We start from the raw sequence: 17,813 nt of genomic DNA, 5'->3' as shown, positions 1-17,813 counted from the left end.
GAGGGAGTAAGTGATATAGTTATATTTTAAATTAAAAAATAGAGAACAATAGAAAACATCCAACATATCTATCTATCTATCTACCTACCTATCTACTATTACACACACACACACACACACACACACACACACACACACACACACAGTATATATATTCTCACTGTCAATTCTATTTCTAGTACTTGCATCATGGACACAGTTCTATACATAAAAATATCCATCTAAGGGCACTCAGTGTCAGATAAGACACTGGGCAATGGTAACTACCCCACTTAACCTTCCGTCATCAGAGGAATCATTTAAACCTCTAAAGAAAGAGGGAAACCAGAGACGCTGATACGGAAGACTCCATCTAACACGAGCCCCCACCATGTATGCCACCCTCAAGATCTGGAAGAACATTTAGTAGACTTAGTGGAAGGCAAGAATATGAATTCCAAGAATACCAACTTTTACTATAAATATTTATAAAGTTTAGCCATATATAGTTACATAGCAAAGATAACATTTGGAAAATTTACAAAAACATGTAAATTATATTTTCTTAAACTATCTACTCTAATAATTACAGTACCTCCACTGAAGCTGGAAGTCGGATGTCAAAATGATTTAAGATCCTTATTGTCAAGAGCCGAATCTAGAAAAAGTACAAAGGAGATTGCAAATCGCAGAGTGTAAGTGAAGGAAGACAGCGAGGAGCAGTGAGCGAAACCCACGTCTCACAGACCTAAGGGCTTCTATTGATCAGAGTAAAACTGGCCTTTTCTGTCCTTGTCTTGTATCCAACAACGACCAGTGCCTAATTCAAACAGTAAATAAGTTCAAGACAGCATGAGACCATGTGGGTAAGGCCGCTCAACACACTGTAACTCAGCTATATCCACGGCTCCACACCCCTTAGTCATGTGGGTATTTCCACACATTTGAATGAGGAGGCGAACCATCTTAAATTCTTTTTTTTTCTTCTTTGAGACAGGGTCTTATGCAGCCCGGCTGCCCTGGAACTCACTATACAGACCAGGCTGGCCTCACAGAGACCCTTCTTCTGACTACTGGGGTTAGAGGTGTGCACCACTATGCCTGGCTTAAGTTTTCTTTATAAAAAAAAAAAAAAAAAGGAAACTTTTTGAGAGCAGCAACGCATCACAAGAACACATTCTTCTAGTTTTAAGTTGTAAGATATGGATAGGTTGTTTGCCTATCAGCACAAGCACAATTATCTAGTCCATAAAATGTTCACTATACAAGGCTGTTATAATAGAGATTTAGTCAAACAACTACCACCTATGAGTACATAAATTAGAGAAAAATTATTTTATTTCTCTAGCTTTTTTCTACCCCAGTCCTACTGAATCGGAATCTTTAGAGCAGAACCCTAAGATCTATAATTTTACTGACCACCCTAAGCAGTCTTGCTGTGATCGGCCTGTGGCCAGTGTTTAGCAATCACTGCTCCGACAGAAATCCCACACAATCCCACAGCAGCGCCTTTGATGAGGAAACAGGTGGTCACGAGCCGAACACACAAAGCAGTATTACCTTGGAGACACCAGTTGAAATGTTTGTTTGTAACTTGGAAAATAATTCCATTAAGGCCTCCTCAGAAAGTGGCCCTTTGCATCCACATAACGCTAGCCTCTGGTAATAGAGATCAGCCAACAGCAACACAGATGGCTCCGTTGGAAATGTTCTGCAACAAGATATTTATGAGATTCCAACTGCACCATCACACTGCTAAGTTACCCAGAAATGTCCGCTGATACGGTAAATATAAAATGCAGCAGGTTTTAAGTTTTATAGAGCTTGCCAACATCATTTTATAGTTACAGCTGAAGACTAGGCCTACCGAGTGAGAAATGTGCTCGGATACAACCAGCGGGCTCGAGGCAGAGGGGGGACTAGAACAGCCAATGCTGCCGCCCCAACCCACAGCTGCGAGTGGCAGCTGCATAACAAGAGGGCACGTGGAATTTGTGAAGTGTCCACTGCATGCCAGGCACTGAGCTGGTGAGGAACAGTGCAGCTCATTTCTGAACCTTCTCCTGTGACAAGCCACAGGCCCTCTATACGCCAACTTCCTTCAGACATGGTCTGAGAACCTAGCATATGCCGGTAGTTTTCCTAGACACTGGATAGAAAGTAAACCAGGGACAAAGTTCTTTTTTTCCTGAAACTCAAATCTCTAGCAAACGGTAGCCACAGCACAGTTCAGCAGACCAGTGATAAATGCTGGGGAGAAGAGCATTCGGGGAAGGAGGCTACAGAAGCAAACAAGGAGAGAGCAGTAGGCAGGGACCAGTGGGCAAAGTGGAGTGCATTTGATACAGGGCAGCCACAGAACACAAACCTGGAAGAAACAGGAGAGCGGGCGTAAGGGGGTCTGAAGAAAGCATTCTAGGCAGAGGAGCGACGCCAATGCATCTGATGCATTCTCACCTATAAGAGCATTAGAGCCCAGTGCAGCTGGGGCCAAGTGAACAGGGAGATATGGGAGACGTCAGAAACAGAGAAGTTAGATCATAAAAAGTCAGAGGGGCTTGGTGAAGATTTTATTCCCAATGAGGGGTTACCACAGGTGGAGTGCTGCCCAACAATACTAGCATTCTTGTCAGGCGGGGGTGGCGCATGCCTTTAATCCCAGCACTCAGGAGGCAGAGGCAGGTAGATCTGTGAGTTTGAAGCCAGCCTAGTCTATAAGAGCTAGAGTTCCAGGACAGGCTCCAAAGCTACAGAGAAAGCCTGTCTCCAAAACAAAACAAAACAAAACAACAACAAAAAACAACAATACTGGCATTCAGGGCAGGAACACTTTGCTGGGGGCTGTCTCATGCACAGCACGTTGCTTAGCCATAGCCTTGGCCTCAACCTAAAAGAAACCAAAACAGGAGCCAGTGCTACTCAAGTCTGAGGTTGGTCAAAGTAAATGTACAGGCCAGAAAACCAAACCAGACCATTTTGTCATACAGCAAAAGGACCTCACAAATGCTGGTCACAACACACTGAAGCAGAACAGGGAGAGGTTGGAGCATATTGAGTCAGTGGGTCATGAAAGGCTGGGAAAGGCAACACTGGATGCTAGGTTGGGAAGGCTGACAGTGGATGCTAGGTTGGGGAGGCTAACACACTGCAACGGAAAGCTTATGTCTTGAGGCCTTGGGTTTCATTCTCAGCACCATCAAATGAAATAACTTTCTTTTCCTTTTAAATCCAGCTGTGCTGGGCATGATGACACACACCTTTAATACTAGCAGTTGGCAGGCAGAGACAGATACACTTCTGGAAGTTCAAGGTCACCCTAATCTATCTTTTGAGTTTTAAGGCTGTGTAGAGAGACCCTGTTTTTAAAAATGCAGCTGGTATTTTAACTTTATAACCTAAATCATAGGCATATAATCAAGTATTTCTTTGCAAAGATGACTATATACGTAAAATACTTAAAATTTGTCAAAAGTTACTTATTTTAGTTCAAGGATCTAATATCAACTTTTAATTTCCCCATGTGATTCTATTCAGGTATAAAATAGATTAGAAAGATTTCTGTTATATCCAAGACTTCACAAAAATGGGAGCTTTTTACACTTTGTTTACCATTAAGACAAATGGAAGTTGTTTACTTACAACACTAAAGTCTTCACCCGCTCCACAGGAACCAGATGAAGGAGCTCAGAAGACTCTTCCAGACCCAGCAGAGTATGTACAGCCTGACAGAGGACAAACAAGCGCCCTAAGGGCAGAAACAGGAAAAACATTGCTTCCTTCTCGGCTGGGAAACACCCCATCCCCAGCACCATTTCCAGAAGCACATTTGAAGTAAAATCTGGGCGTGCTCACGCGGTGCTGTCTGTCACATGTCTAAATGTGACAGAGAGCTACAGAGAGACCAAGTCACACACTGTCTCTTTCTTACAGTGAACACGCTTCCGAGCCACTGACTGAGAAAAGAAGCTAGCTCAGGTCAAGATCTCTACCCCCAACCCGAATGTCTGAGCCTGTGCACTCAGCTTCAGAGTCACATGGTAGACCTGGGATTTTTAGGTTAGGGCTCCTCAACCAGCAAAATACAGGTACATATTCCAAAACCTGAAGCAGTACTTTTTGGTCCTGAGCATTTCCACTAAGAGGCACAGTGCACCCTCCAGCATCAGGCAGACTCAAACTCTCCAAAACAGTAGGCCTGGACTTTTCAAAAGCTCAGTAAAATTATTCTTCAATTTATATTGTTACATACCCAATAGGTTCTCACCAACAGATATTCAATTAACACCAATTCAACAGTAACTGGAAGTAGCAACCAATCCCTGCCTACAGGAGGCAGGCAGGCCTTCCTAGTGATGCACCCATGGTGGTCTGGATGAGAAAGAATGAGGTCCCACCACAGATTCCTGTATGTAGACACATGGTCCCCCGCTGGTGGTGATATTTGGAGGAGGCTCTGGAACTTTTAGGATACAGAGCCTTGCTGTTGGAAGCAATCTCTCAGCCTCCTTCTCTGGCTGCCTGCTGCCAAGCTTCCCCTGCCATTATGTACTCCCCGGAAGTGTGCGCTAACACAAACTCTTCTCTCCTGAGTCACTGTGTGCATGGTGTCTATCACAGCAACGACAAGCAGCCAGCCTGAGCGGCGTGAGGATGGGAAAGAGTGCTGAATAAGGAACTTAGGAAGGTTCTCAGGCAGAAGGAACACACGTATGAATAAGGGTGTTGGGTTCCAGGTGAGTAAACGAAGCAGCTGGGAGCCGGTGTATTTAAGGGGAAGGAGGACCACGTTATAACACCCTCTTGATACTTGACTTTCCTGTGTTCAGGTAACTTGGATGCAGGCACCACATTGTGGGGTACAAATGACACATGTCCCTGCCACACACATTTTCTATGCAGGGATTTAGAGCAGAATAGTGTTGGTGCTGGTCCCTGTCATGACACGTTTACATTTACTCTGGGTGTGCCAGAAAGGCCAAGCAGAGAACAAGTGCTGATTGTCACTGACCTTTTCCAAAGCTCCCCTTGTCAACAGCCACGAAGAGCGACTCTATGAAGCACGACAGGAGAGCCAGCACTTTCTCCTTCTCAAGAGGCCTGAGCAAGAAGTGCAAAGAAAAAAAGGAAATTCTCAAATTCCTATGTAATGGCTTATTCTCAGGATGGCAAAGAACGGTTAACATTTTAACTGAAATGTTAAACACCGGTAAAACTAAAGTTGATTTTCTTACCTGATATGAGGTAATACCACCAGGGCTGCCCAAGACTGTGAAAGGTATCTGGCGTCATTACTTGGGGGTAACTGAACTATGGACAAGAGATGATCTAGCACTGGAAGCTGCTCCCTTCTTCTCTTGGAGTCAGTCTTCCTCTGCTTCAAGTAGGATCTGAAGGTAAAAACAAGGGACAGGTATTTACTATGGCCACAAGTTTGAAAGGACGCACCTTGAATGCAGGAAGGAATGAAAAAAAAAAAACAAAAAACAAAACAAACAAAAAAAACCTTGCAGCTACAGGCTCGTCAACGTGCCTGACCTGCTTCTCTGTTTCAACCAATTTCTAACTCAGACCAAGTCCTGTCTAGTTCTGGGCACTGCTCTGCAGATCTCCTAGAGGCTGGGACAACCTGACTGCCTCTGCTCCTCATTGCTTATTTACTTGAGACAGGGTATAGCTGTGAGTCCTCACTAGCTTGGAACTTGGCTGCCCTTGAACTTGTGGCAATCCTCCTGCCTCTTGCCTTTTGAGTGCTGCTGGCATCACAGGCATGAACCACTGCAATCAACAACCACCTGTTTTGTTTTTACATGAATGTCACTGTTTTCCAAAGGAAAAATGATGTCAAAGTTACCATCGTAAAAATGGCAAATACCACTTTAATCATAATCAACTATGATTGACAGTTCTCTGACTTTAACGTGGCACAAGGTTATTCGGTGATGTTTTCTGACTCAGCACCTGTCTTTGGGTATGTGTGAACTACCCCTTTTCTACTCTTGCAGCAAAGTCATAGAAATGTTAGGTAATATCCTTAGAACTTGTCCTCCACGTCCAGTTTGGTTAACTTGTACAATAGAAAACTGGAATAACTTTTGTTATTTGAATCAATGAAAAGTCACTTTTCTTTCTTTTGTTTGATACTTTACTTTTTAGGACACAGAATATTTATAAATAATAGACAAATAAGTTAATTTAATATAACTATCAATTCATTAAACATCATACTCTGTGAAGCCCTGGCTGTCCTAGAACTCATTCTGCAGACCAGGCTGGCCTGGAACTCAGAGAAATCCACCTGCTTCTGCACCCCCCCACCATTCCCAAGTGCTGGGATTAAAGGCATGCACGACCACTGGCCAGCTAGCCATTCTATCTTGCTAGTCTTTTTGGCAATGTGCATAACTTGACAATCTATAAAAATATAAAATACTGAGATGATGCAATAAAAAAAGGCATCATCTGCTCACTACTGCCCTACAGTTAACTTCCCTCCTCGCCTGAGTCTTGAACGCAGGGCTTACAACAAGGCTCAGTCCTCTCTCCCCCTCCTTGCTCACTGCCTCACCAGGTCCTCTCCACAACAACATTGTTTCCCTAACTATGGGGGCTTCTCTTACTCAGTTACACCCATTGCCTGCAGCGCTACATGAGGCTCTAGACAAGCACTCTCACATCCATTTTCTCTTGCTGGTTGCTGTGAGGTGGACATCTGGAGAGTACGGAAACTATGAAGTTTCAGAGACAGGGTCTCACTATGGATCCCTGGCTCACCTCAAACTCAGTGTTGCTTAGCTTGGCCTGTAATTGCAAGACTGCTCTCGACACCACCTTGTTTGGATTCTAGTAGAGTGTACAAGTGTCTGTGTGCAAACATATATCACCATTCTCAGCTCAAACTATTACTCAAAACCCTCCACGGGAAGAGTTAGGACAAAGGTGACCATTCACACAGACTGCATCGGGGGGTGGGGTGTTTTCTCAGAGAGTGATGTTGAAGTCGTCGCACTAGCTTTGGGTTAAAGGATCTAATATTTTTACTTTGTACTTTTTCAGGAGGATTAAAGAACTGTGAGGTGTGACGAGCGGCCTCATCAATCCCTGGCTTCCCTGAGGGGAAGACGAGGACAAAGCTCCACGACACAGAACCCAGAGCACTGGTCACTTGCAAGACTGCACCTGCTGGAGACTGGTTGTGGGCTGTGAAATCAAGACAGAAGACCCAAGAAAATGATTCTCCAGGGTTACTCATTGCCCACGTCTCAGGAGCCAGACTCGGGTACAGAGAGCACGGCTCTGCTCAGGCACATTTGACAGAGAAACCGCTTCCAGAGTAGGAGATGTATGTAGGTTTTAAGGAGGCAAGTCTCCCCAGACCCCGAGCGCAGTTAATTCAAAACTAAATGCTGTGTGTGTGGCTGTGGGGCCAAACTCCTCACCCAGAGCATGCAGCCAGGTTCAAAGCCATGTGCGTAGTTAGCACAAACTCAGAGAACCCCATCCACTCACCCTAGTGTCTCAGAGCAAACCACAAGAGCAGCAACAGGTATAACCACTCCATCAAACACAAAATAAACTATGGAAACAGAGGAATGGGGCCGGCGGGGCGGCTTGGCGGGATAAGGCTTGCTGGCAAGCCTGATGACCTGGGTTTGAGTCCCAGGGCCCGCAGAGCAGAAGGAAAGAACCCTTCTCACAAAAGCTATCCTCTGACCTCGCAGACAGGTCCCACCCCACACCACCCCACAGAAAAAGGAAAGAGCCAGCCATGGCCTTTTAAGATAGCTCTTGTACAACAGCAGGAACGGAGGAGACTGTGGACCACACAGGCCAGGAAACAGGCCCCGTGACTTGCGACATAGGTACAAGGGCAGCACTGCAGCCTTTTAACAAACGCTGCTGAGCGAGTCGGCAGCCAGCAGCCCTAAACCTCGGATTCAACACAACAGTTAACACAGAGTGAGTTACATACTTCATATGACACGGGAGGGACGGAGGGAGGAAGGGAGGGAGGAAAGAAGGGAGAGAAGGAGGGAGGGACGGAGGGAGGAAGGGAGGGAGGGAAGAAGGGAGAGAAGGAAGGAGGGACGGAGGGAGGAAGGGAGGGAGGGAAGAAGGGAGAGAAGGAGGGAGGGACGGAGGGAGGAAGGGACGAGTTACATAGTGAGCTCTGTCTCAGAAACAAAAACAAACAAACAAGCACGTCATGTTTTCAAATGTGTTATAGAACTGCTGTTTCTGTCATGAATAAACAAATTTTATTTGCTTCTTCAAAATCATGTCTTCACAAGTTGCTATAACAGCTATTTACAAGAAGTGGATTATAATTCATACTGATCATAAACCCCCCCCCCCCCCAAATCCCACTTTGGGATATTTACAGAGTAGAAAACAACATTCGTTCGTTCACAAAAGCTTAACGTGCAATGGCCAAACAACAGAAATAACTAACTGCTCCTCCACGTGTGGATGAGGAAACAAGTGCCCGTTCTTTCCGGGGAATCCTCCTCAGAAACAAAGAGGAGCGGGGTCACTGAGAATCTCAAAGGAACTGTGCTTGGTGAGAAAGCCAACCAACTGCAGAGGGAACACTGTGCAGTTCTCACAGGACACGCTCACAGTGACGTGTGCGTATGAAATGGGAGGGCCGACTGCGAGCACAGGGCTAGGATGAGGTGTGAGCACTTCTGTGCTCCAGGTGTGGTGACAGTCTGCAGAGTGATGGATCACCTGCACAGACCCAGAGGTCTACATGTGGACAGTGCTCAGGTGAGCGCGTGCGCTGAGGAGTGTGAGCGCGTGCACTGAGGAGTGTGAGCAAGGCTGCACAGTCGTGTCCAGTTCTAATAGTTCAGCGGGTTATGAAAGATGTTATGACACTTTACACACAGATGGAAAACTAAAAAACCATGTTAAATATAAATACATACTATAAATATATAAATAAATATAAAAAGATGTTAAAAGATAAAAAAATAATAATAATCACCTCTTTTCTTTTTTGATTTTATGACACAGGGTTTCCCTGTGTAACAGCCCTGGCTGTCCTGGAACTTTCTTTGTAGACCAGGCTGTCCTCGAACTCACAGAGATCCACTTGCCTCTGCCTTCCAGGTGCTAAGATTAAAGGTATGCGCCACCACCACCCAGCTAATCACCTCATTTCCTAATCACCCCCTGAGATAAATACAGCTAACAGGTTTGCATCTCCATCCACATTTTCCACACTCACATGCACAACACTGTTTTAACCCTCGCCAACTGCAATCTTCCGAATCAACGTGTGCACAGGCACAACACTGTCACGAACATCCTTCTAGAGAACACATAAGATCATCATTCTGGGCTGTATACTTGAACATTCAATTAGAAACAGATAATCTCACCATCATCACAGGGAATGGATTTAGGACTCACCCCACAGCCTGCTGGGAGAAATTCAGTGGGTACTTTTCAATGGCCATGGAGCCGGCAGTGGGCGGAGCAGCTTTATTCAGAATAAGCTTGGCTAAAATGGCCAGCGCTTCGTCGGAGACCACAGAGTCGTCCATCAAGAAACAAGTCTCAATGTAGCAGAGAAAGCTTGGCAGAAACAGCTGAAGACAAAGACAGGATCGATGCTCATTAACGGGGCAGACTCCAGAGACCAGAAGAGAGATCGCAGCACGTCAGCAGAGTTCCCAGCAAAGAATCAGCCTCAAAGTTCTCCACATGAATAACAGATGCTAGACGACAGCCTGGCAGCATTCTGAACACTGTGAGGGAGACTGCCTGCAGCCTGCAGCCCAGCCTACTGTCAATGCAGTGCATGGAGACTGCCTGCAGCCTGCAGCCCAGCCTACTGTCAATGCAGTGCTGGTTTTAGAGACAGGGTCTAAACAGCCCGGACTGGCCTTAAGTACCCTGACAAGTCTTCCTGCCTCCAGCTCTCAAGAGCTGGGATTAGAGTCCAACCTGGACTCTAATGAAATGAAATGACTTAGCATATAAAGTAGCCCATATAACCTATGATTGAAAATAATTGCTTTAAAATTATACTAGCTAAAACAGCAAGTACTAATTCTGCTCCTCTCAAAAAGTAACAAAAAAAAGAAATGACACAATTTCAAATTTGATATCATGACATATTTAAAAAGTACCCTAAAATAAATGTCCTGTTTACCTGTTCAAACTGCTTCATAGCAAACATGCCTTCAGAAAAATCCAAAATCAAACGTCTCTCAAATTTGCTTTCAAATACCTGTGAAGCAAAGATAAAACCTATTTATAAAAGTACACAGCAGTCCTTCCCCCAGCCCCAGTGTAATACCTAAGAGATGGCAGGCACACCACACGCCAGCCAGCATCCACCCACAGGTCTGACCTGCTCTGTAGGAACCCAGAAGCAGAGCACAGTATCTTAGTGACTACTGCAGACCCCAAAGCCGCTTGGCTCCTTCCCAGCTACAACAGGAAAACCAGCGCGTTCCATGGAAACTCAGTTTTCTATTTTCAACATGCTTTGAAACCCACGACAATGCAAACAGCAGATACGACCCTGCTCAGCATTCTTTGGGGGCCTTCCCTACTTGCAGGACAGAGCCTAAGTGTTCAAAGCCAAGGGAGCTCTGCTGCTATGGTGTCACACTTTCTCAAGTGCCTGTGTGCCCTGACTACATGCATTCATGAACACAAGTCAGTCGTTAAAAGTTCCTTTGTCAGGTGATTTGTTCCTGTTGGCAAACTGTTAAGAAACTTTTAGGAGGAAGAAAGGGGAGTGGGAAAAATATATAAAGCTCAATAAAAACAAAAACAAAAAAAAATTAAAGAAAAAAAAAAGAAACTTTTAAAGACCACTCCAAGTCTATGTCCTTTGAAAAACTCTCTCTCTTCCCCAGTAAGTAGAATTAACAATTACAAATTGATAGACATCTCTAAGCTATCAGTTCAGTGTGTTGTAATGACTCACTCCTGGACCCTTACCCAGTCAGAATGGGAGGCATCTTCCCCACCCCGGAACATGCAGCACACACCCAGTGCACAGCAAGCTAGACGCGTTCATTGGTGTTTGCTCTAAGACCTAGCCACCCTTATCCTGCATGCTTCCATTATGGCACGCAGCTCCTATCTCCCTAACAAGATCGATCCCTTGGGGGCAAAGTCTTTGCCATGCTTCATCTGTATTTCTCAGCGGGGTACTCAGTGCTAAACACATTATTAGCCACACAAGTAACATCTGGTGAAGTAAATTACTTTTTCTATGGTGTCTTTGATGAGGGTCTCTGGCAAGGAAACACTTTCAGCTAGGAGTAAAGCAGAAACTACGTCCAAGAGAGTCTTCCGGCAAGAAGTGGAAAGACTGGCCGTCTGTAATGCTTCACACAGTACCTGTAACAACGGAAGAAAGAACAAGGCACATATAGCAACCTACACTCGGGCCACTCTCCCAGTGCTGGGATCATCAGGCCTTTGCACACGGCAGGTGAGTGCACAACACAGCTACACCCCAGCGCCAGCCTTGCACACCAGACTCACCCTGCAAACGTCAGCAGGCCTTGTTATTTTTGACCCACTTCCATGTTTCACAAGGATCAGGAAGGTTTCCAGCAGCCGACTGATCTGTTCAGAATTCTCACAGCAGTTTGTTTCCGTCATTTTGTTGTGCAGCTCCAGGAGGGATTCCTTCAAATCAAGAATTTGAGAGAGAGAATAACTACAAAACCCCAAACCATTTGCTCATGCGATAATGGATGCCCATCGACAGCTCGCCTTCTCACTCTTGCATATTCGGGCACCACTGGACAGTGGCAGCTAGTGTTTGCTGAGCGCTCTGTCTGCGTTCTTTGGAAGTATTTACTCAACACCCTCACAGCGACCTGGACACAGGTAACGTCAGCCCCACGTTAGCATACGAAAACACAGAGCAGCAGGCGCGCTATGCAACTTCTCCAGGTCACACCTGTAGTGCAGTACCAAGATGCAAACAGGAAACCTACCAGTTCTCTCCGCTACCATGCTCCACTGCACCACAGGTATCACATTCAAAATAAATACATAAGACAAGGACTGCAGGGGAGGAAAGGAGGTGGATGTGCAGGCAGATGAACAAAGGAGAGGATGATGAACTACAATCCCTAACAGAGCTCAGCTCAGAGCAGAGCAATGACAAAGGGTATGCAGACGTCCTGCTACACATCCATTCTTAAAAATAGAACTTACTTGCAAACAGTCAAAAAACACACCGAAGTGTTCCTTATAGATATAGCCTACAGTGGATCTGGCCATGTTTCTCAGGGTTTCCCCAACTAAAATCCACGGTAGCTGGGCTTCTGTTTCAGTAACTGGTCCTAGTTTTTGCAAAATGAGCTTCAGCGCCTGTGGGAATGCAAGAGAATCCAATTAAAACATTTCTGGATAGCAGTTTTTAAAAGACAGTTTTAAGCTACGGTTTATCACGCTGATTTTATCAAAAACTTAGCATGGAATAAGCGGGACTACGGCAGCTTTGACTGCTAACTCTGTAGCCCAGCTTTGACTATTAACTCTGTAGCCCGGCTTTGACTGTTAACTCTGTAGCCCGGCTTTGACTGTTAACTCTGTAGCCCAGCTTGTGCTTAAATCATGATCCATCTGTCTCAACATCCCGGGTGCGGGGATCACAAGTAAGTACCAAGCATACAGCCTAGCCTTAGGATGTGGAATTTATCATAGAACAGCCTTTCCCCTCTACCCATGACCATCAATAGATGTTAGAGCATCTAAGTACCCAGGGCCAAGAAGACCAAGGCCATTTTGTATGTAAAAGCACTCAAAGTCCACATTATAAGTCCTGACACTCTCTGGGTTGTGCTTCCTCTATATTCTAGGACTTCCACCCCCACCACTGAGTGCTATTCTCTTCTGTTTATTCCGTCTGCACAGATTCCAGGCATTTGTCCCCACTCTTTACCTGGCCTGTACAGGAATGAAACATATTTCTGACTCCTTTGCACATTTCAAAGAGCAACTGTCCAACTCCTTCCATTTTTTCTGGATGCTCACTGAGATCGAGAAACATTAAATTGAAAAGTGCATTTTTATCAGAGACCTAGAATGAGAAATGGAAAATCGCATTTACAATACAGGTATGTCTAAATAAGAACCCATACTTCCTATTTTATATACCCATATTTAAATAGCCTCTGAAAATTTCCGACTAGGACCATGCACTCGCCCTTGTAACTGTCACAGGAGGGTGAAGGATTCATTGGTATGATACGAAGATCAGCATAAGGCAACATTCTATCTTTTAAAGTAAATCAAGTATTTATATTTTATGCGTACAAAGAAACTTAATACTAATATTTTATGTGTTACCAAAACCTAAAATTCACCAGGAAGAAATTAGACAAACACAAATATACTATGCTAGCGTTTCCTTGCAGGAAATCCCTTCACTGACTTAAATCAAAGGGCACTTTATATTATATTATATTATATTACGTACACTGAGAGCTATGAAAACATAAATAACAGAATGACCCAAATCAGAGCTCACAGATTAGGGAGCAAAGACTAAACCTTAGGGCGACATAAGCTGAAAATAGAAACAAGCTTCTGTTTCAAAAGGTGACTTCATGATTCCGTTAAAAAAAAAAAACAGTCATCCTGGTCATTGGACACTTGACAATTCACTACCATAAGCACATAAAATATCAGACTAACCTTTCTCATCAAAAAAGTAAAACTTTCGGCAGCAAAATTTCTTATGTGTAGTTTTTTGTGGGCCAAGAGCGCACTGTACAAGCTGGAGGAGAAAAACAGAGTCATTTAGTACAGGTGTACCCCATGTCGGCAGTGAGGTCGACAGCGCTGGGAAGGCACGTATGATCAGAGACAGCCCAATGCCAGGCAGAAGGCAGAGGCCGGAGACAACAGTGTAGGCTAAGTGATGCTGGTCTTCAGAGAAAGCTTCAGGCAATGGTGAAACCCACAGAGAATTCAGAAAGGCGGTATGGATTCGGTGTGAAGTGAAGAAATAAATAACCACACTCAGGAAATAATAAGGAGGAAGAGGTACATCTCATCTCAAAGAGCAGTGAGATGGCTAGGAAGCAATGGATAAAGCTGCCCCGGTAAACACGCAGCTCTGAACTCCAAGCAGAGGCACCGGGGCGCTAGGTTACACTTCTGCGAAGAGCTACAATAAAAGCTAGTGTGACCTAATCAAAGAAACAGAACAAAACACAGCCAAAGGGGTACAGAAGTCAAAGGTATCACGGCTCCTATGGGGTGGGGGCTGCTAACATGATGAACTCCAGGTCCAGTTGGATGGGTGGGGATAGTTTCAAGAGGTGGTGAGGAAACTAAGTAGGTGTGCTACACACTGCAGACGGACAGACCACCACATAGACCAGTGTCTGGCAAACCAGCTCTGAGCAAGGAAGTAATTAGCACCGCACCAGGGAGGTGCTCTGGAGTCGGGGGGGGGGGGGGGCAGAGCAAAGGAAGAAGGCAAATCAATGCGGACTGCAGAAGGAATATCTTCTGTATATCTGCATACAGGAATATCACCTGTATATCTTGGGCATGTCCTTCACCATCAGCCGCCACAGGTACTTGTACAGGTATGACAGCGAGGTGAAAGCCCATTCTAGCAGCTCCGTGTCCTGCGTCTCCAGGATGGAGGTGATGGTCACGAAGAAGTCTTCGAAGTGTGGATAGAAGTCAGTCTGCAGGTCTCGTGCCAACTGTACTACTAAACTGGATTGAAAAAGAAGTGACCGGTTAAAAAAAGCAAAGGGCAGTGAAACGCTATAGATAGCCTATGACTGCTGTATGAACTAACACAAAGCACTTCTAAGTCGTTGTTTCTGTTGTTGCTGTTTTAGTTTTGGAGACAAGATCTTGTCTTGCTGTGTAGCCCAGGCTGAACAAGATCCACCTGATTCTACTTTCTAAGTGTGCCATCATTCACAGCTCAAATCTTTTCCCTCCCTTCCTCATTCTTTCTTTCTATCTATCTATCTATCTATCTATCTATCTATCTATCTATCCATCCATCCATCCACCTACCTACCCATCCATCCATCCATCCATCATCTATCTATCTATCTATCTATCTATCTATCATCTATCTATCTATCTATCTATCTATCTATCTATCTATCTATCTATCTATCTATCTATCTATCTTCCAAGACAGGGTTTCTCAGTGTGACCCTGGCTATCCTGGAACTCACTCTGTAGACCAGGCTGGCCTCGAACTCACAGAGATCTGCCTGCCTCTGCCTCCAGGGTGCTGGAATTAAAGGCGTGTGCCACCACTGCTCAGCAGCTCAAATCTTAACAGAGGAGCAGAGAAATCAAATCAGAAAGTTACTGCAGAACTCAGGGCACCCATCCTTAGGGTCAAAGAAGCACACAGCTCTAACAGGAGCCATATGTGTACTATCATATTGCAGGGCAAGTGTCACCCTGCCTTACAGCAGCACATCCTTTTCTGATAACAGTAAACTAGCAGGGAAGGCAGATCGTCTTGTTACTACATTATAAACATTACTTAAGCCCAGGAATGAACCATGACCTTCTTTAAGGCTTAGATAAACACCATTGAGCCTTCATCTGAGATATGACTTACTCCAAAAGAGGTTGGTAGGCAAAACTGTTCCTGATCTGCAGGTGAGTCTTTAGGCTATGCACTATGTCGTGTTGATGATAGACCAGCTGGTTAAACGACTGGCATTTGTCAATGACTTCTTTGTAAAACTTCCCTGGATTAAGAAAAGAAGAAAAAAGAAAGAAAGCAAAAAGGATTACGTTCAGTTTCTCCATCACTAGTTGTTGGGAACATAAAAAGTGCAAATTATGGGAGAATAAACTACAAACGAAACAAAAATACCGAAGTGCTCTGTGAGGTTCAGTTCTCTCCACTTCAGCAGTGCCTCAAAGAAGTAGGTTTCAACCTCCTGCAAGAGAGAGGTCGCGCATTAGTGAAGCAACTCCAAGACAACTGACCAAGCTTCAGTAATAGTCTTCTGTCATTCTTTAGCAAGTACCAAATTAGTTTACTTTAGATTGTATTGTATTTGAATGTCTGATTTAAAAATCACTACCTGAGTTGCTGGATAAAGTGAGATGGACGCAGACAGAGTTTACCAAGCCCATGTATCTACTAACAGCAGACAGCTGATGGAAATGGCGAGGCTGCATGAGAAATGCCCTTCCTGCTACACTACCTTAGAGTCTCACATGACAGAAAGAAGACCGGTCCAGCTATACCAAGAGTGTCCTGGTTAATTCTATGTCAACTTGAATAAGCTAGAGTCATTTTGGAGAAAGGAACCTCAACTGAGAAAATGTTCCTACTGGGTTGGCCTTGGAAAAAAGCCCGAGGAACGTTTTCTTGATTGATGATGGAAGTGAGAGGGCCCAGACCACTACATCCTGGTCCTGCATGGTAAAAGTAAACTGAGCAAGCCATGGAAAACAAGCCAGTTAAGCTGCACTCCTCCATGGACTCGATTCAGTTTGTGTCTCCAGGTCCCTGCCTTGAGTTCCTGGCCTGAGTTCTTTGATGAACTATAAATAATAAGCTGAAATAAACCCTTTCCTCCCCAAGTTGCTTTTGGTCATGGTCTTTATCATAGCAATAAAAATCTAACTAAGACAATGAGAATGGAGATCAACAAGACCCAACTGTGCTACACACACACACACACACACACACACACACACACACACACACACATCTGAGGCCATCATTTTGGACCATTCAGTCTCCTATGTTCCAGATCCACACGTTTTTGAGACAGGGTCTTCCTATACAGTTTGACTGGTCTGAAACAAGATATATAAACCAGGCTGGCCTCCAACTCACAGAGAGCCACCTGCCTCTGCTTCCCAAGTGCTGGGAGGAAAGACGTGACAACACACCCTGCTGGTCAAATGTCTTTTAATGTTTCCCCTGGTGGTCTAGTAGTTAGGATTCAGTGCTTTCCGGTACTGTCCTTTTCTCCCAAACATCCTACGGACAATATAATTTTCATGATCACAGGTACTACACACCAAATCCAACAAGTTACCTTCCTCTAAGAATTGTGTTCTCTCGCATTAGCATTTAATGCTTATCCGAGAGAGAGAGAGAAAGAGAGAGAGAGAGAGAGAGAGAGAGAGAGAGCGCACATGCACCCATATGAATAGCAGGGCCTTGCTGTATAGTACAGGCTGGCCTAGAATAGCCTCGGCCTCGGCCTCCCCTGGAATCACAAGAATGTGCCACCACACACAACCCTTCACAAATCTATATTGTTGAGTGGTTTCTTTAACCATCCTGTTATTGTAACCAAAAACCTTAACCCTACTCCTTTCCTCTCCACCCATCTAGCAGGTCCACTCTACTTACTATCCCCGAAACTCTCCTTCTGTTTTGGTTGCCACTATCACAGTCCTTTATTGTCGGATCTTCACAGCTATTTAGACAGACAGGTCAAAAATCTTACGCCTGATCAAGTCGTAAGCTTACTCCCCAGCTTATGATTTTGGAATAGCATTCTACAGCTTCAGGATGATATCCAAACTTGCTTGGCACATGAAATTGTGATCTTTCCCATCTCTTCAGCTACCCTCCCCTCCCATCCCTGTCACCACGCATGCATGCACCCTGAGCACATCTGTAAGGCTGACAGTTTTGTAGTATCTTAAATACAACACATATTTCTGAGTGTCTGCTGCTTTGTGTAGACTTTTCCCTCAGCTTGGAAGAGCCATTCTTGCCTCCTGCCACACTAAAACCTGCCCAAACAGCAAAACTTAATTCAGGTACCATCTTCTATATATCCCCTTTTGACATCCTTTCCGATACTCTCCAAGAGAGCACT

At 44.7% G+C, this 17,813-nt stretch overlaps 1 protein-coding gene across 1 annotated transcript in view; it reads right to left on the bottom strand.

The window, feature by feature from the left end:
- The window catches only part of Utp20 (UTP20 small subunit processome component), a 76,250-nt gene that overhangs the window by 56,380 nt on the left and 2,057 nt on the right, over positions 1-17,813 (bottom strand). The window contains exons 3-17 of the mRNA XM_087901995.1: positions 15,836-15,902; positions 15,575-15,707; positions 14,509-14,697; positions 13,660-13,741; positions 12,905-13,042; positions 12,175-12,330; positions 11,491-11,637; positions 11,209-11,343; positions 10,139-10,216; positions 9,394-9,572; positions 5,211-5,366; positions 4,988-5,076; positions 3,619-3,724; positions 1,540-1,690; positions 575-637 (exon numbers count right to left, since the gene is read on the bottom strand). Of these exons, the coding sequence (XP_087758121.1) occupies positions 575-637; positions 1,540-1,690; positions 3,619-3,724; positions 4,988-5,076; positions 5,211-5,366; positions 9,394-9,572; positions 10,139-10,216; positions 11,209-11,343; positions 11,491-11,637; positions 12,175-12,330; positions 12,905-13,042; positions 13,660-13,741; positions 14,509-14,697; positions 15,575-15,707; positions 15,836-15,902 (1,869 nt within the window). The remainder of the gene's footprint in view (positions 1-574; positions 638-1,539; positions 1,691-3,618; positions 3,725-4,987; positions 5,077-5,210; positions 5,367-9,393; positions 9,573-10,138; positions 10,217-11,208; positions 11,344-11,490; positions 11,638-12,174; positions 12,331-12,904; positions 13,043-13,659; positions 13,742-14,508; positions 14,698-15,574; positions 15,708-15,835; positions 15,903-17,813) is intronic.

Source organism: Myodes glareolus, chromosome 26 (assembly GCF_982192425.1).
Source record: "Myodes glareolus chromosome 26, mMyoGla1.1, whole genome shotgun sequence".
Lineage (NCBI taxonomy): Eukaryota > Metazoa > Chordata > Mammalia > Rodentia > Cricetidae > Myodes > Myodes glareolus.
This window is presented reverse-complemented; position numbering and strand designations above follow the sequence as displayed.